The 19,959-nt window shown below is 42.7% G+C and overlaps 1 protein-coding gene across 1 annotated transcript in view; it reads left to right on the forward strand.

Moving 5' to 3' along the window:
- Window positions 1-15,395: 15,395 nt before the first annotated feature.
- Window positions 15,396-19,959, forward strand: part of LOC126540425 (sodium/nucleoside cotransporter 1-like) — a 29,370-nt gene continuing 24,806 nt past the window's right edge. The window contains exons 1-2 of the mRNA XM_050187237.3: window positions 15,396-15,846; window positions 19,113-19,172. Coding sequence (XP_050043194.2) covers window positions 15,803-15,846; window positions 19,113-19,172 — 104 coding nt within the window. The 5' untranslated portion in view covers window positions 15,396-15,802. The remainder of the gene's footprint in view (window positions 15,847-19,112; window positions 19,173-19,959) is intronic.

The following is a 19,959-nucleotide window of genomic DNA, read 5'->3' on the forward strand; positions in this document are numbered from 1 at the left end:
GTTGGGCGCCAAATAGGCGTATGTTATCTGCAGTTTAGATGAAGCAGTTAACCTGGAAACTAATCTTATATACAGAGAGCTAAAGTTTCACGCAGTTGAAAGCAAACAGGAAAAGTGCCTTGCAGCGGGAAACTAGGTAGAAATATATCGGAGCATGTTTTTATGAATCTATTGAGCTGGTCATAGCTGGAAAACAATTTGTTGAGCAAATTAATGAATCTAAATATGGATAGTTCTTGTTCCTATATTGAAAGTAGTATTTCCCATGCATCTAGATGGAACTGATATGTGCGCTATGGAAGTTTACATTGAATAATTTTAGCATATTCGAATTGAGAATATGTTGTCACAATTTTATTATCTCATTATTATCTATTTTGTTGTCAAACAAGGGGGTGCGAGGTGGTGTTTCCAATAATTGCTAACGAACCCACATTGTCAATGCAATGTGTCCATACAGTTTTTGTTCTGCGAGAGCAAGCGAAATTGCAGTACAGGGGCGGAAATATTTTTGCACTTTAACTGAAGGCTAGGTATCTGTCAAATTTCAGACATACACTTTATGTCTGTTCGTGTGTGTGTGCCATCACAGTTTTCACTTGTACAATATTTGCAATCTATATGTACAATTCAAAAATAGCAACTTCTTTACTAATCTGCAGGAAATGTTTCAATACATAATTTTGTCAGGTTTAGGTGCAAGCAGTCTACACCTTGAGATCAAATGGCTCAAGGTCTCTATTTCATGTTTGAAAGAAAAAAATGTAAGTGATTTGATAGATGAACAGCATATGTTTATTCATATAAGTACAATTATCCAAAGGCACACGAGCAGGGGTTGCATGATTAAATTGATAAAAAATATACGATGCAAAAGAGACCGTGCTTAAATACTGTTCGTACTTAAAAAACAGACTATCAAATGCTGTTTGTTCAATGAAATATAATATGTCAATGAACAAACACTGACAAGAAAAAGTTGGAAGCGAATAAAAAGAAAATGCACAAAGTGTGTTTTAGAGGGTGTTCTACCACAAATGTTCATGCCATTGGAGGCAGTATGAGGTTTCTCAATGCTTCAGGGAAAACATTAGTGGCAGAAAAATTGCCCCAGGAAGTTTGTTCCATTTGGTTACCCTATGATAGGAAAAAGCACTCTTTAATAAGTACAGCACTAACATTGCCATGAAATGCATGTGGGCAGCTTTAGATGTGTTCGTTTTTTAGAATCGGAATCATTTTTCATTGAACTACTAATGTGTGCTATACAATTGAAGATACAGAAGGAGGTCCCTGAGCACCAGGCTGTAAACGGACACCCTGTCAGGTAGTATAAAAAACAAATTTTAATATTACGCAACCACGATGGAAGCAAAAAACAAAAACAATAGAAACAATAATGCATGACATAACTAATGCAATATACAATTGTTAATATATAAACACCACAAAATAATGCCAACAAACCAAACTTGATCACGCAGAATAAGGTAGTCTATTGTACAAAAGAATAAAAAAATGAATAAAAAATAATGCAGGATGTAAGTTCTAGGATGATATAGTATAGCACAACCGGGGATCCTGTATTTTCATTCAAAATTTCGTCGCAGAGTAGGCCTGGAAGAAGTATAGTTGCCCTTCAAATGGTCCTAACGATAGGACATTTTTTACAAGCAAATAAAAAAGCGCGCTATTTGGCTCTGAATAGCTTCCAGTTAACATGTTTACTGGTGTTGAAGTTCCATGCCGCAGTGGCATACTCGAGGTAAAAGAGTGGAAGTGCGCAACTTGCAATTCATTTCTTAAGCATGCAGCAAGGTTTGAAGGTTACTGATCTTCCAAACGTGTTCTGGGTTAATTCTAATGAAATTATTTTATTTCACATTCATAGTTACTGACGTTTTCAAGTAGGCAGGAAGCCCATCAATAATTATTCGTTTTCTATATTGAGACGCCATAAGCCACAATAATATGTCTGAAATAAAGTTACAACGCGCAATCTCTTCATCAGCATGCCACCTAGTAATCGCATCTGGGAAACAGCCTGGAAACAATGTATTATCGTCTCCCATCACGCTCTATACAAAAGCATCCCGATCGGTAATGTCAACAGTGCTCGGGGAACATCACAGGAAACCTCCGAGCCACATAACACAAGTTGATGACAACAATGTTGAAAGGTGCTCTAGCGGTGTACTAAAGGATGTTTTCGACAACGTTCATTAGTAATATTCAAAGATACCTAAGGAAGTAACATTTATTTGTTATTACATTCAATAGTTTATCCGGATGAAGTGAACAACACAAACGTCTTCAGTTTTAAATTTCCTGTTGCAGCTAGCGTAAACTTTGCCGAATACTAATTTCCCGAAAACCATGACAAATTTTCTGAGCATTACACGTGGCCTGTAAAGACAATTCGTAAACACTACGTGGCTCGGCTGACTTCGTGTTTGCGTAGTTTTGCTTTCTTGTTTTTCCACGCTTATGCGCACCTGTTCATGGAATTTCTGGTGGCAAAGAATGCTTTGGCATTAATAGACATTTGTCAGATTTTCTCGCCGCATCCCGCCTCTTCAGTGCCATCGTGCCGAATGAGCCGGAACGCCAGGCACGAGCGCACCTCGCCGGAGCACAGCGGTCGAAAGCGAACACCAGCTGCCGCAGTATCACGTGAGGCGTTGTTGCTGTCATAGAGCTTCCTACAAAAATTACTTGAGGGAACTCTGGCGCTAGTGTCTACGGGAGCAGCAATGGCAGCGGTTCTCCCAGCATGGGAATTATGGGAAGTACATGGGTTTGCCTAAACTTCGTCCTTTTGGCTTCAAACGGCTTTGTGACTTTGGAAACTCGTCATTTTCAACAGTGTATTGCGTAATAAGTAATTAAGTAAACATCATTAAAATTGCCCGACGGCAGCATTCGAACACAGGGACTCCAGCATAGAAGCCTGACATTGAAGCCATTAAGCCACGGACGCATGTATCGACAAGCGAATGAAACGGCCTTATGAATTTATCGCGGGCATGGCAGTGCCTTGAGACGGTTGGCGCGTTTGGATTTGGCCACCTGGACAAGCTAAATCGTTGCAAGTAATAGCAATTGTACGCGTTCCCCGTGTCTTTCGCACTTCGAAGAATATAGATTGCGCCGAAATATACGATAATAAGATTTATATAGCGTAATATACAAAGCCACAAGAAGGTCTGAATCCACAAGCACGAAGATCAGACAAATCCACGTACTTCCCATCATTCCCATGGTAGGACAACGACTGCAGCGCCAGAGTTCCCTCTAGTAATTTTTGTAGGAAACTCTATGGTTGCTGTCGCTCACTCAAGCCTGCGTTATGTGCGCGTTCCTTGTCTACGCAAACTCTCGCCTGTGTTCTGAGTGCCTAGTGAGAACATAGGTATTGAGAACACAGGCGCAATGCCCATAGCAGCACCAATGATAACGCGCCAAGCGTCTCAACGCTCCCCTTGCACATGAGGTGTTCATGACTCGAAGGACGCTGGGCAGCGTTCAAATTAAAATTCAGCCACTTAAAATCTTCAAGTAAGGCCGCACCCAAATTTCAAGTTGGTTGACCCCCAAACCTAATTTGGCACACCCCCATCTTTAAAATGGCCCCGGCTCAAATTTTAGTTGCCCCCCCCCCCAAGATTTCAACTTGGCCCACCCCCAAATTTATGTTGTCCCATCCCCAAATTTCAAGTTGGTCTACCTCCAAATTTTTCTTGTCACTGCTCGCGCTTTCGTCGTCGTCTTCTTCCACGGCTGGCTGGCTCTATCTTGAAAGCGATCGTCTCACGCGAAGGGAGGACGGACGGACACTTTTCTCGGTGGGTAAGCATAAGAAATGCTTACACATTTAGTAAGCATTTATGAACCACTGCTAGAAAATTTACTCCGTGCACATCCCTTAAATTTTCTATAGTTAACGGGAGAGTGATGGTTGATGGCGTGATTCCGCCACCCTTTCCGCATTCTTTTGCCACTCTTCAGCACGCTTTGAAAATTTTTGAAGCATTGCAATGAGTCACCAAAGAAAGAAGAAAAAGTAAGAACGGGGCACTGCTATGGGCATTGCCCCAAGAGTAAAACGTGTTGAGGAATGAGAACGGTAAACGCTGCCCTTCTTATATATAACATAATTTGTAGGTTTAGTTCAAATATTTATGCAGGAATATAATAATGAAAATGCATCGCAACCACTCTAGTGTGTTCAGACTTATGAAAAAGTACAGCAAGGTGCCTTTAAAATTATTTCAGAAAAAGCAGAATGTAAACAAAGGTTAACTACAAACTTTATTACTGGAAACGATTGGCGAGATTGCAAAAAAAAATGCCTTCCATCACATTCAAACCAAAGGCATACAGATGTTTTGTTCCAACGTCTATGACCTTCTCTGCACCCTAGTTTTGAACACTTGAAATGTGTGTGGCGCCAAAACAGAGACTACTAACTTAGCTCATCAATACAAAGTACATTCTCTTTCTGTCGCTGTAGCTCACTGAGAAAATATGCGGTATCTTTGCATACAGATTTTTAGCTGTCGTAGAGCTGTGAAATTAGTACTGTCAAGTCTCTGGTATTGTCCGCTGTGGTATACACGCCCAGAGATACGAACTCAATCTACGAAGAGACACACCGACAAGCCTTGGTTTGCCCAAAAGAGCTAGTGATTCTTCATTGCACAAATCACAGCGGACAATATATTTACCTTGACGACTCGCAGCTGTCTTGTATGCACCAACTTTTTTGGTCATTAGCACTCTGTTATTCTCATGATGAGGCACCCCGTTGGCTGAAGTAATGAGCTTTTTAATATTGCCGTTTCTTGCTTCAAAAACAAAGCGAGAGTGTGTCCAAAGTGGCCCTTTCATTGTAACACGTTTTACAAGGTGTAGAAATAAATGCACATTTGATGCGATTTCTTTTTTGAAATAAAATAAAGGAATTGAACTTCAATAACAAATTGCACAAGGTATTCCGTGGTGTGGCTTACGTCTTCAGTTGACACAGTACCTGGAAGTAAGAGACTCATTGCTTTCACCAGCAGGCTGTAAGGCTTCATTTACTTGCCTGGCAACATTCTATCAACACACGCAAAGCGGAAATATAAAAGCGCTGGGTGCCACTCACTTGACTTCCAGATCTTGCTCAGTTGAACAGATCTCGGCAGGCGTGCAATGCACTGTGCAGGCTTTACGGCCCATAGCCTTTCATAAGTTTTCTTAACATACTGTGGGGTTCCTATGCAATATGAAGCCCCAACACTAGACAACCACAACTCTATAAACTGGCCTGTCACGCAAAGGAGAACAAAATGCATGTAGCCAGGGGTTAGCTCCACACAATGTCAAATCCCACCAAATTAATCGGTAGGGATGGCCCCTTCACTTCCCGAACATTCACTCTGCTTCTGTGCTCTGCAACCGCGTCTTTAATCACCCCCCTTATTTAGTCCTTTCGGACAGAGCTGTGGCACTGACAAGGTACGTGATTGTTCATGCCAAGTAACTGTGACGGAGACAAATAAACTACAAAACTCAGGAGTGTAGGCAAATAAAGCTTTGCTGCAATGAATAATGAATATTTCAACTTTTATTAATGTTCCTGCATACGCGTGGTACTCCCAATAGCCGTGTCAGTGCATGCTTATGTGAAGTTCATATTAAGCTTTCATAAAGTTTGTATAACTACAAGTAAATGAATGCTCATTGACCTTTACTTGAGGCAAAGTTACTTTGCAGAAAGAACACTCAAAACTCAAATTTCTGTAGAAGAAATAACAGGAATGCACAAACCAAATTACAGTGGCAAAATAGGGATGGTAAACCATGGCCATACATAGATTAAAGTGTATTCAGCCATACGTTTTTGTATACAAGTCTGTTGGTTTGCCTTCAATGCACTTGCCAAGGTGCAAACACTAACCACACACAAAGCCTATATATTATAATACTGGACTGTATTCTGCATCAGAGACCTGGCTAGGGCATCAGCCGTACCAGTGAAACAGTAGGCTTGTAAAGACAGAAAAAAAAAACAAGGTCTCTGATGTAAAAAAATGGGATATTGTTATATTGTTGTCAAATGGCGCGCTTTCAATGGCAATTGAGCACAGTTGGGATGGAATTTCTCGGGCCAGATTGTCTCCTTTGTTCAAGCTGTGGAAGGGTGCCAAGTGTGGTCCATAATTTCTATGCAAATCGGGCTCAATGGCGATTGCAAGTGGCCGTGTGACACCGGTATTACACTTGGCTCAAAAGCTTATGTGTTGACAATGGGTCTTCTGACAGCAATAACGTTATTCATTGGAATAACCTAATTAACTAATTGCCATTCAATATGGTGACTAACTTTAAAGGTAAAAAGAAATGTGTAGGTTGGTAGCTTTTAGCCGTGTTATACAGCAGTCAAAATCAGATTTCACGAATGACGCTTCCAAAAAGAAAAGAAAGCTAGTGCAACAAAACTTTGTGATTTCTTATTTTCCTTTACACTTCTGAAATTTGTTTCGCTTTCTTGGTTGTAGAATTGTGTGGAGAGACAGATAACGTGCCTTTACGTTTTATAGCAGGAAATTACAAAAACAAATAGAAAGGTTACTTGCTTTTGACTGAAAGCACTCTCCATCACACGTTCAGTTGATCCATGTCTCGGCTAGTGAGACCATTTGCTTGGCATATGCTTCTGGCAGCAATGTCATATGTGCATGGCACTGGGCGTACCACAGCATGGCAACTGTAGGATTTTTGTACCGCTATCCTGGAGTCAACTCATTAATTATTGTCTGAACGGGCCATATTGAAAACTTTGACGAGTTGAAAACCGGACTTTGATCAGAGTTTGCCGTCATGGTCAAGTCCATATCACAGAGACCGAGATACTTGCGTTGCTACCGATACAAACGACTGTCTGTGACGTATGTTATGGAGACGGCCTCTGAACAATGTGACAGTACATCTGAAGACTTTTTCAGTGACGTGGAAATTTCTTCATGATAGAATTTAAGCAAGCTGCTGCTCCATGGAAAGTATGACAAAGAAACTTCCTTGCGCCGTAAAGTTATCTCCGGCATACAACTGTTTGCAATGCGCACATGTTGCTTCCTTTTCTTTCCATTACTTGATGCCTCCCTCACATTCGTCAAAAAGGCACATACATTCAGGACAGTAGAAACCAAAAACCACGCTTTCAGTCGAAATCCCCACTAACTTCTTCAAAAAGAACTTTGTCTCTGGGTGATTGCTTCTTTTCAGTAAAGAACTGACTAGCTTCATCATGTGCGCTACTTGCGTCCACGATTGGCCAAAGTTGACCAGGAAGACCATGTCTAAGATCGCGATGTCTTCTGCTGAGAAATCAGAGCCTAGACTCGGAAGTGACTCGAAGCCGCCATCTTCACCTTCACAATCTTCATTTATGTTCCGTGCATGGCGTTTCTCATCGACGCTCTGCCCAAAATCATCGCACTCGTCGACTTCCCCGTCTGACCAGTCGTTCTCGCGAACTGTAGAATTCCCAGCGGGTCCGTCTGTAGCAGGAACACCATCCGAAATCACACTTAGCACTTGCCTTATGTTCGCTGCGGGGCGAGACGCCCTGTACCGCATTGATCTCGGCAGCTGGTTCCCATCAAAGAATGGCTCTAAATAAAGCTTCTACTGCTTAGGCGTCCTGGACATGACCGCGGCAGAGGCAACAATTGGCACTGCGACATAAACACTTAGAACTAAGTAAAAAAGAGACAAATCAATCTAATGCATGCGCTTGAGCGAAAATCTTTCAGGACACAAAATGCAAACGTCGTGCGATCTGGATTGCGTCGGCTATGATGCGGTTGACTTAAAAAAGCGACTAATCAACATTATACTGTTTATTTCAATAACCAGTACCGAGGCTGTGTCAAAAATTTGCACTCATAAGTCACCTTTGTGATAATGTTATGAATACATATTCACTGTGTGCGCGTAAATAAATTCAGGCCTGCACAGGCAGCCTTGACTACTTGGTCAGAGGGCTATGTGTCACTAAGCTGAGCGCAATCCACAATCCGCGCCGTCCTCGCCGTTGTTTTGCTGGCTGGTTGTCCGTGTAGTACGCATTTTTAGCCCGTTGCACATGCGATTTGTTTCGCGATGCATGGCCTAGTTGGTTTTCTAGATCATGACTATGGAGATGTGTCCGAGTGGATGACATCCGCGATTTTCATCCGGAGCAGGAGACAGATTTCGCTGGCAAACAATTGTATGTTGTACATTGGGAAGACAAAGTCGAGCACAGATACTTCGACTTGGCGGTAAGTGCAATCGTCTATTCTCGTCAGCGAGTTGGCCTGATATCCGCGCCTACATTTGCAGCTGCAGAGAAAGAAACTCGGGAACTGCCGAAGAGGATCCCAGTCCCCAAATTGATCATCGAGCAAGATTTCAACGATGAAGAATCTGTGCCTAAAAAGGCCACTGTACGTGCACTTGTTCGATCGCAAACCTTTTGTCTCATCTTTTCTTTTTTTACTGCTGATTTATAAAATAGATATTACCTAAATATTTGGAGCGTGTGTATAGTACTGAAATGTCCAAGGAACAACAAAAAAAAACCGTTGTTAACCGGGTTGCAGCAAATAAAGACCAGTACGAGTTGATATTAAAAAAAAAAAAAAACAGATGAACCAGGCTCTGAAAAAAAAAAAATTACTCGGAACAAACTGTGAGCATATACTAGCAAATACTTGTTAACTCAAGCTCCTTTTGTTCCACTTTGAAGCTTCAGTGAAGCCCCAAAAATGTTTTTTACGCAGCGCCAAAAGCGGCTGAGTTCATCATCAAGGTAAGATGACTCCGTCATATCCACCGCAGAATTAGAAGGAGAAAAAACAACTAATGTTTGGAAAGAAAGATGCAAGGAGCTGCGGCAACACAATATGTTCTTGCCAGAACAAGTTAGATCGCAGCAAGTGCTTCTTAATTGGTAATATTTATGGTGTAAGTATGATATTTATATATGGTCTTCCTTTTTAGCACATGGAGTTGGGACGTCTGTTGAACGTTTGTTAAACATTCTAACAAGTGAACTGCAGCACAGCAGAGAAACCTCAGCTTCACGAGCCACGAAGGAGACAGCGAAGGCCAAGACCAACCTTGGTGCATATTGGTCATTTCATTTAAACATACGGAGTGTTGTTTTCACATTATGCAAAATTAAGAATAATCAACTGAGGTACGTGGCATAAATCAAGCCCTTGTGCTAGAAAACTTGAAGCTGAAGACATTACTTGGACGATAAATCAAAATGCATAATCAATTGCCTAACAATATACATTAACTACTTTTTCAAATTGCTTTAAAACACATATTGCAATTTACTAATTCTAACTGGTCAGTTAATAACGCATATCCACTTTGAACTTATTGTAAGGATAAGGCATGTATCATGATGTGTGCCATCAAACATGCCACAAGAATGCGCTGTTGTTCCACTTTCTTAACAGATGTAATATTACGTAATGAACACAAAAGTAAATGGCACTTCCATGTATCTTGTCGCACACTTTGGGAATGAATATCTCGAAACTGACGCCATCCTGAAAATTCGTTCCAAGGGGACACGTTTAACCAGCTTACCGGCTGCAATTCATAAATTGCAGTATGTTCCCTAATAGTAATCATTTACACAACTGGTGAGTTTTTATTGATTAACCAATTACGCATTTCAATTTCTCATGCAAGAAATGTGCTGGTAAAACTGAAACCGAAACCACAAGCAAAATATCGGCTATACTAGGGCAGGCACAAAACGTAGTAATACAAGAGCAGAAACTCCCCGCGTAACATCTCGGTGAGCAAGAACCGCCTTTCTGAACTGTGGCGGGGAAGTACAAAGGCACGCGTGGCAGCGCCTGGAGTGCTTTTGTGTGGGGATTCACGCGCAATTACATCCCAGAGGACATTTTCGCTACGCCCTGAGCGTTCTCGTTGAAACGTACTCAAACCGTTGCACAGCGCACCACGTCTCGTTTCGTGGTTATTTCGAAAATACGTAGGACATTCAAACGGAGCAAATAATATGCGTCTGATAAAGCACAAAGCTTGTTCTTGTGAATTTAGGCGTGTAATGGTGCAATTCAGCTGAGACAACACAAATGTTACCTGCGCCCTTGCGTGTCAAGCCAATCAGAACGCACAGCCACTGGCGTCAGTGTCAAATGTACCATAGATCAATTCCGCTTCGAAAAGTCGTTGTGGAATCATAATATTTTGTAAAGTATTATGACGGGCCCAATCAATGTATACTTGCTCAAGTGAGGAAACCCATTTTATTTCATCGCAAGTTATGTGCACACATTTTCACTAGTTACTGAATAGGGTACCGCCTCACTGAGTCACACGCAAACAACGTAACAACACCTCAATATCCATGGGTCCGCGGCCGCTAAAGCGGCATCTACCTAAGAATCTAACCCCCCCCCCCCCCTCCTTTTGGGCTGGCAACGGGTCGCTTCGCTTCCCTTGGCAGGAGCCCTCCTAGTCAGACATAGCGGATAAGCACAGAACAAATAAACAAGCACTGCAGAAGTAAAACGAAGAAAATAATTATGAAGCACCTGTAAAAAATGGTGAGGACACGACACGACACGACTACAGCCTTAAATCATGAGCCGAATTCCTTTGCATGGCGCCACGAAACGAAACGGACAAGTCGACTATTACACAGGTTCTCCACTGGTTGCTGTTACCCCGTCACTATAGTGTTATTGTTATGATGAACGGGCCCCTCACTACACTCACCGTGTTAAGGAAAAGGGTTTACTTCAAAGAGGCTTTAGTTCGCCAGTGTGTTAGGGATATGTTCACAATAAAAATCATGGCTTCACCTTCCTTTTGTCGGTCCTTGTTCAGTTTTCCCACTTTTCCACGATGGACGTAAACCAACTTGCCAAACTGTCAGCCTTGTGATGAATATGAACTTGCTTGTGTTGCTGCTGTGGGTCACCTGCTTCGCTTATAGCTTCTCACAACAGTAGGAAGAGATCAGAAGACAAAGGTCAGAGAGCCAGCTATATACCTAAAAAGCTGCTATGCTGCTGGCAGTTGCATATGTTTCTTGCCGTAGATGACATGGTACGTGGCCTCCAAGACAGAAAGCCGCGCTGGTGAAACCTTGGAGCCCGCGGATCGTGAATGGCGCTTCAGTGCAATGTTGACAGATGGCGCATCACATATTGACATGAGCCCACACGTTCCAGCTAGGCAAAGTGCTTACGCCCAATATGTCCACCACGTATACTTAAATAATTATGTATACCCAACATTGAACACATTCAGGGCCCATTAAGAGGTCTACGCAGCGCAAAGCTGAACGTTATGCGTTCTGTCTTCTCATAGACCGTCTTCGCACAGACCAGGCGAAGATAGTCTTTTCCATCAATCATTCGTATGTGGAAATGTTGACACAAAAAAAAACATGGTGTTCGTATAAGCGTGCCTTGAATAAATTCAAACAAATACCCTGAACATGTCTTTTTTTTTATAGTTTCTTGATAGATTTTTATATGTCACACTACTAGAAGTTTTCAGCGACCTTACTAAATGGTGAAACAATAATCCATAGACATATATTTGCTGCCTTGTCACTATAAAGTGCATGGCCTTTTTTTTCTTTTTCAGCGTACTCATCGAGTGGCTAACCCGGCACGTGTGCTTCGAAGAAGAAGAAGAAGCAGATCAGGGGCAACACAAGGACGCCTTTGCTCGCCTATGGTAAGCTTTTAAAAAAAGGGCCCCAGCCAACATAAATTGTTGCGCTGGGCTCTATCTTATGTCTGGTTTTGTTAGATATTTTTCGTGTTCAAGCATCAGTATCGGTTATATATCGTACAATATCCTGGCTAATTCCGGAAATTGTCACTGCCGTTAGGCTTACTTGTAAACCGCTAACAGAGTTACGGCTCAAGGACGACGGTCAAGGCTGGTATAAAGTTCAGTATTGTCCGTTGAGTATCCAGCATATATTTGCTTGCAATAATTCGAAATTTTAGCTCTACGCCTTTCTCGCGCAGCTTACCCCAAGAAGAAAAAAGAGTGTATCGAAACCTGTTACGGCTTCATCGATTACTTACACATGCTCTTAGGAAAGGTATTTTTAGCTACACTTTTTTTCGGTATTATGGCATGTACTAAAGAAAGCGCACTCTATATCTGTGCCCTAGATTTACGTATAATTTGCGCATTAAAATTCGACCCAAAGTAACTCTAACGTTTCAATAAATTCTTTCTGCTACGTGTGACCGTTAGTGTCACATCGAGCAATTTGGAAGCGAACAGGCAAACTTCACTTAAGATGCCGTAGTGGCACAAAACGCGTGCCACGCGTTGAAGAGCTCAACGAAATCAAATGTTCGGTGCAAAAACTACTTGATCGTGTCTGATTTAACAATGAGGAGTAGCCACTGCTTAAGATGTAATTCAGTGTTTCCTGCAGTATTAGTCGCGACTGTACCCACCCGTGATTCAAGGCGCATACCCGAGAAGTACGTATACCGCTAAGGGTCGAAAAAGGGAGAACACCGGAATGCATGTACTATGGGGCCGTATCGCACAACGCTTAATTATTAGCCTATTCAGCGTTTTTTAGAGTTCATTCTAAAAGGCTTTCCCCACGCAGTATGGTACTTCGACCGTGGAATTATTGCAATCGACGCTCAAATATTAAATAACATACACACAGAAAAGGAACAGCTAGAGCGGCGTCTTTCTTCAGCTTTGTGACTGGCGGCAGTAGTGCTGCGCACTTCGGGCAGAGCTGCTAATCTTTATTGTCACGATAGCGTAATCATAACGTATACTTTCACTTCTTTATTCCCTAGATCACTAGACGGCTTCCGCGTGTTTAGCAGATACCGTTCGTGAACAAGATGCTTTAGAATGAAGTGCGGTTAGTCTTGTCCGCGAGAATTCATTCCGAAAACCGATCAAGCTGCAGGTCATCAGCGCAAAAATTATTCTCTGTTGAAGTCCAGTCGTGTAGTTTCTGTCCGCTTGCGTGAAAGCTTTATTTCGTTAGCTTTCATTGTAAACACCATCGACTACTAATTAAAACGCTAACAAACGATGTAGATGCCCTACACTGTGCCATTAAGGTTTTGGTATAACGTAATTACCGTGCTGACTTCCGTTGGCATAAAAACTGTTGCCCAGCAGAAACCACTCTAAATCACGTGGCATATAGAGTTGTTTCCTTTTGTGGAAAAAAACATGCCACATCTTTAGTATTCGTGATGCGTTAAAACGACACGCTGTCTTGTAAAAGCTTAAACCTGTGCAGAAGAGCTACAGCGTGCTTTGGAGTCGTTGTACTTGCCGCGAGCTACATACGCCGTTTTGTCCAGGCTCATGAATATAGTGCTCCTAATTAATATTTGTTTTTTTTTAAGGATTCGCTACCACCATGTCACACACACTATTTTTCTTTGAATATATTTGTCGCTATTTCCTTCACGTCTCTTTATGTTTCATAAACGACTTTTATGCAGGTAAAGTGGCCCGTTCAGTGTTGGTCTGCCAAAAAGCCAGACCACCCAACCAGCTCCGCGGCATGATGTTGAGCACGAGACATCATCGAGGTGAGTTACAAAAAAAGCAATATTTAGGACTGCGGTTTCACTTCGTCTGTGGCATGAAAATGTCAGTCGTTCTCTTGAACTGAATGCCCAAAACACTGTAGAGACCTTGCGCGACCAAGCAATACGGAATGCCAGCAAATGAAGGCATTTCTGGTGTCCACATCTAAAAATAGTGCTATAAAGTGACTGTACCTCTCGCTAGACAGATGTATTCTATCTGTATATGTCATGATGTTGCCACAATGTGAAACTGTGTTATTTGTGTTTATAAAAGCTCTTTTGATGGCGTCTTACAAACTTTGGCTACATCGGTTTTTCAGCGTGTCTTGTTTGTCCTACCATAGGGGATATCATGCACCGACTATCCACAATATGAATCCGGAATATTGCCAATAAATTTTCACAGGTGTCGGCTACGTGGACGTCGTATATCTCATCTTGGAACATCATAGGAAATATCAATGCAGCATTCGCTTTGTCACTCCAAATGGACCTGATATACTAGTAGATTTCCAGGAAACATTCCAGCGTATAAGTTGTGTTCCTTACGCCAAAGCATTATTTTCTCAGTAAATTCAAATATTTGAACTATTGTAATGCATCTAGCTTTTAAGGCCACAATACAGCCCACTGAAAACAAAAAGAGCTGATCTTTTGTGAAACTTTGTTGCGCTATATCAACTCAGAATATAACCAATAAATCGGCACGGGCGGGCGCTTCTCATGAGATACATAAATATTGAATCTCCCTTTAAATTCTGCAATTATATAAGATCTACGTGATATTCTTCTCATTTTTATCAACAAGGTTATGATGAATACTTTTGTTGGAGCTGATAAATATGTTTATATAAATCCTTGCATACGAGAGTGGTTCCTTTGGCAGCAACCCTTGTTAAACGTGAGTTCAAGTAAATTAACATAAGGCTTTCTAAATCGAGTCGCTTTAGGGACATATATTCAGGTCAAAGACGGTGCCATAAAGCCAATCACTGCAATATTATTTTTCTAGAGCGTTTGCTAAATGGTAACTCGACGCATCCGGTGAGACACGACGAAGATTGTGGGGGTTGCAATAAAATGACTAGATCATTATTTTTCGCTATATGGACCTAGGTTTCTTGCGGATTTCAAGTGTTCTAAGCATTTGACCTGAGATTCGAGCACTGGAACTGCAAATACTATATTTGCAATTGCTTGATTCGTGTATCTTAATTATGATGAACCCACTGCAATCAGATGCGGCTCCCTAAGCGGAGAACATACGCCTATGACAGTCATGGTTAGAACGTATGGGAGGTAACAAAATAATTTGATTGCATCTTTTGTTCAACGCCGAAACTTGTAGTGGAGCAATGCGTGAATGCGGAAACCACAGTAAGTATTCGCAGCAAATTCAGGCAGCTTCACCTTTGTAGCACGCTTACAATCATTATCCCATTACTACGCTTCCAAGAAAAAGTACCGGTAAGACAGATGATCACATCTGCTGTCCGTCTCTTTCTTCAGCTACTCTCTGCAAAACTGCTGTAAATGCAGACCTACCGTGGAATGCGCTAACCATGTCACAGATTTCAGCCAGCATTGAGTAATAGCTCATTTCACTCGAAGTTTAGCCCTTATCAACCGTTCAGGACGAGCCACTTCTGGTAATCGCTTCAGCGTTGTAACAGACAAAATACGAACGAAGAGCACAGCAGGAAAAGACATTCAAGCAGAATCGCTGCATTATCCCGGTACTGAGCCCCGAAGAAATTTTGCATCAAATTTTATTTACTTTTGCCGACAAGATCAGTCGTGCAACACCCGCGCCTCTCTAGTGCAATGGGGTTGGCAGCGTTAGAAATGAGCAACACTGCGCCAGGGTATCGCCCGAGCGATACGCATTTCTGGATTTGCGTGTTGCGTCAACGACCAAGGCAACGGACACTATAATTCCGCATTGAAATGCAAAAAAAAAATTGTTCCTTACAGGCCACGCCGTGCAGACCTTCTCGAACAGCCGGGTGGCGATTATCGTGCGCGGCGCTTGGCGCAAGCTGAAGTACGCCTGTCTGTTGCTGCTGCTGCACGCGTACCTTGTGTTAGCCTTGCACATTCGAGGCTGGGGAGACACTTGGTGTACGGGCGCCAGGATCATCGCTGCCACCGTCTTCTTTGTGGACGCCATGTTACTGCACATGCTCTGCGTCAAGGGAAACATCCTGGGCAGGTACAGGTTCTTGAAGTTCAATCAAGCCTAAATTCACCTTGCGGCTGTATTTGGATTACCATGAGTCATGGTTGCGCCTTGATTCGATAAGAAATGGCCGCAGGAAAAGCCTCTCAAGCATGTGCTCCGGCTAGCATAAACAGTGCAATTGACAAGGATGATTACGTTTCTGATAGTAAGTTTAGGCCCGCCGAGAGTGTGCTTTGTTGCCATCATGGTGCGGAGCCATTGCTTTCGATCTATTGGCAGTCACGTAGCTGTTTGTCTGAAATAACGGCATCCTTTTACAGTGTCATTTACAAGTTCAACGCGCTTACATAAAGACAGAACATCAGCAGAAAATTCTTGCGGACATAGCTGCTACGCTACAGCTATTAAACCGGTGGGTAACTATCGGCCAGCTTAACTATACTGAGCCGCGCAATCAGACGAGGATGAAAGATGTAGCCGACGAAAGCCTTACACCTGCCTTCATCTTCGTCCACTTGGGTGCTGCAGCCTCTGGAAGACTAATCAGCGCAATTATTAACACCGCCTAGAGTTGGCCATGGTAAACCATAGATTTTGCAGATGCGCCATCCGAATCCAACGTTTGACTCGCGTTCATAGCTTTCGTAGAACACCTCAGATCACCGCGGTGATCCAATGTCTTCCCATTGACACTCTTCACATCGCTACTTAACTACAATACACTCATTGCTGTCAGTTTGTCATATGAGGGTATATATGGCTAAGCAATGAGACGATATGTGTCGCCAACGCACAGTTTGCAAGGTAAGCCTGGAAAAGACCACGAACGTTGGCGCACATGCACTTTTCCTTGCTTAAGTAAGGAAAATTTGCTTGACTCCACGAAATAGTAAGGCTACGCTCAAATACCAACACAGCGTTTTCAAGTGACTGAGCCCTGAGAGTGAAACAAAAGCATAATATGGAAAAAATTGTGAGCAAGCTTCTTGAAAGCGCTGGAAGCGGCATTTGGCAAGTTCCCTGGTATCCGCTACTCGTGGCAGTTTTCCTGCCTTTTGTACGTTTAACCTATGCCTCGACATTGGCTATTTAAATGGTTCCCCATGTTAATATGTGTTCCTATTTCTCATTTGAATTATTACTGCTTCAGCATTAGTCTCACTTTTTAGTCGCTCCGGAGGATCTTTCTCCGTGGCGCAAAGAAAATGCTATCAAAGAAAACTATGGTTACATGAAAATGGCAATAATTAATAGAGGACTGTGGCAATATCAGTCGCTAAATTTGAAAGCCTCGTTCGTTTCGTTCTATGATTACACAGAACTAGTACTTGTGGAGTCGGAGTCGAAGGCATGGTCTACTTGTTCGGGGTGGAGATTTGGGCTCGTTAGTGCGTCATCTTGAAGGCTTTTCAGTGTATCGTAACTGTTACATGGGTGCATAGAAAAACAAAAATACACACACACAGCGTTAACTTCCAACAGCGATTGTTTTGTGTAATGCTTATATCATGGGACCCTAGGAAAAGTAGTCTTATTTCCAGCCTGGAAAACTTTAGGCACGAGAGAACGTACAACACTCATTGTTGTAATAGAGTGTGAAGACTACGCCAATACGCGGGTGACCAGCTCGTCATCTGGTACAAAGAATAAAGCAATGGACACAACGAGTAAAACTAACGCAAGAATTCAAACATTTATTCTTGCTCATGAGTGCTTTCCGCTGCATTACACTGGTTCTTTTCCTGAGTTGTCATTGTGGCTGTGATTCTTTAAATCAAGTCCCTACTTGCAGAGACTATTGTCGGCTTTGAGACCCCACCACCCTGGCATCAGTCTTCCACTTGGCTATGAACTTCTATCGTCCTTACCTCTGTGGTAGTAATTCTCGCCTAATATATGCATATGGCCCTACCATCTGCTTTTATGAACATTAACAGTGATGTTGACTAACTTGCTATTTTGTTGAGTGGGGCCCCAACTCTTGTTACTTCCTCCTCAGACGACTTATTGACTGGAGAATCATAATTTGAGATTTTTTACTGTTTCCCGCTCAGTGCAGCGTCGAACGCTGTATGCTATGCGGTTTGCGTCCGACCTTTTATGGCATTTTTTCCTTGCATGAAACTTCGACACCTTAAACTTCGTTTACAGCACGCGGATACCTTACTGACACTTCTCCTGTTTTAGATATGATAAATAGGTGTGGACATTTTGTTAAAATGTCAATCACGGCTAAGTAGCTATGGCTATTTATCACATCGCGAAAGCAGTACTTGCGGTGGATGCATATTGAGACATGTACTTGTTTGTCTTTATCGGGCGACACCTTTCACCGCCTAACAAATGCTATCGCACAGCGCAGGACGCGCCTGCATGTATAGAAAGTTTCTGAAATGTTATCGATGCTTCCATCCGCTGTCTGTGACCGAACCTTGCGTTATCTGATCGCATGTGTGTGCGACGCGAATAATGTAGAACTTTGTGGAAGGCACGCGGGTCCCAATGATTACTCTGGAACATTCGATGACTGATGTATAAAAGCCGACGCGCTTGACCCGCTGATCAGATTTTCACCGATCGCCGTTCTTTGAGTGTAGCCTGTTTTTGAGGGCCCAAATTCGCCCAATAAAGCGCTAGTTTCGTCTTTCTCAGTTTGGCTGCTTTCTTCATAGTCACTACCACGTGACAATATCTATTGGTTTGTTATGAAAAGTGCCGCTCAGGTAATAAAGCCTGTCTCTTAACGCGATTGTAACTCCCAAGCTTTCGTACCCGACCCTGGTGCCTTAACCTCTGCACGAAGATGGTCGTTTCTTTATTTATTTACAGTATTAAAGTTATGCGGTGCCGTGACAACTCCACTAAAGTGACGAAATAGTAGAATCTCGTTACGCATATTGTCAGATGTGCGGCGAGACTATCAAAAGCTTCGCCTTGCGCGTTCTTTTGGAGAACAACAAACAATCTCGCATTGGATGTATTGGAACGGTAACTATGTGGCGGCCGTCAAAAGGCAAAAATAGCAATACAGAGTCATAAGCACTGCAGCGCTATGCGACACTGTAGCAGAGCAGACGGGAAAAGATGCGCCACTTTGTCATTCGAGTAGAAAAGTCTGGCGTTGCAAGCACTGTAACAATTTCCGCGACGGTGAAAATGGATATTTTTCGAAATGCAGAGGCATGTATGTGAGCTTAAACCATTTCTCAATACACGCTTTCTAACACATCTCTACGTTTCCAATCCTGCTTTGTGGCTGCGACGTTATGCTTTTCTCGTTTACGTATGCATAACAGGATCGTCGATGGAGTTAAAGACCTCAAGATCCGTTCTCCAAGGCTCAAACTTCTGCAAAAGTAAGTTCATGTGTAATATGTCGAAGTCCAGTGAACGTGTTTATAATGGGGCTTTTTCGCTTTTCTTGGGAGCGAAGCTGCAATAATATCAGGGGCGGTGTAAGAATAAGCGAAATTCAAAAAGTAGTTTTGCAGCCACGGCGGTAATAAGCCAGGTCTTTACACATAGCTTGTTTGGGACTCAGATATCGCAAACGGCTGCATAAAGATACTAATGGAAAACTTGGAACAGTGCAGGGTGCTACTAGAACTATTAGCTGCAGCGTGCAAGAATATTCAGTAGAACACGTCTGCAATGGATTAGAAGTCTACCTCTACTGACCGCGGACCTCTACTAAATGTTCATGAAACAATTTAAACGCTTACTTCTTTCCTGAGCACCAGCATAAAGGCATCCCCGTGCATTTTTGAGAACGAAGGTGCATGACCGGTGGTTCGTGCCACTCGTATCATGACGGGACACGTGTCTTTCACTGTTCATCAGGAAGTTCGTTAGACTGAGAGAGGAGAAGGAAAAGGCATCCGGGCTTAAGCGGGGCAAACGTCACATCCACACGAGGGCCCCGCTGTGATGATGACACTCTCGTTCTTCCCGCTTTTCCGTTGCTCGTAGGAGGTTAATAGCCGGATTCTGCGTTTCAAAACATGGGAGCTCGCGTGACACGCTGCAATCTAACAAAAACGGCAATATTTTTGCATTCGCCAACTACCATGAGTAAGATGACTAGGGGAGGTATTGCTCAAGGAAAGATACTAGCAACCAGTCGCTGTTATAGTGACCAGAGTT

Source organism: Dermacentor andersoni, chromosome 2, assembly GCF_023375885.2.
Source record: "Dermacentor andersoni chromosome 2, qqDerAnde1_hic_scaffold, whole genome shotgun sequence".
In the NCBI taxonomy this organism is placed as follows: Eukaryota; Metazoa; Arthropoda; class Arachnida; order Ixodida; family Ixodidae; genus Dermacentor; species Dermacentor andersoni.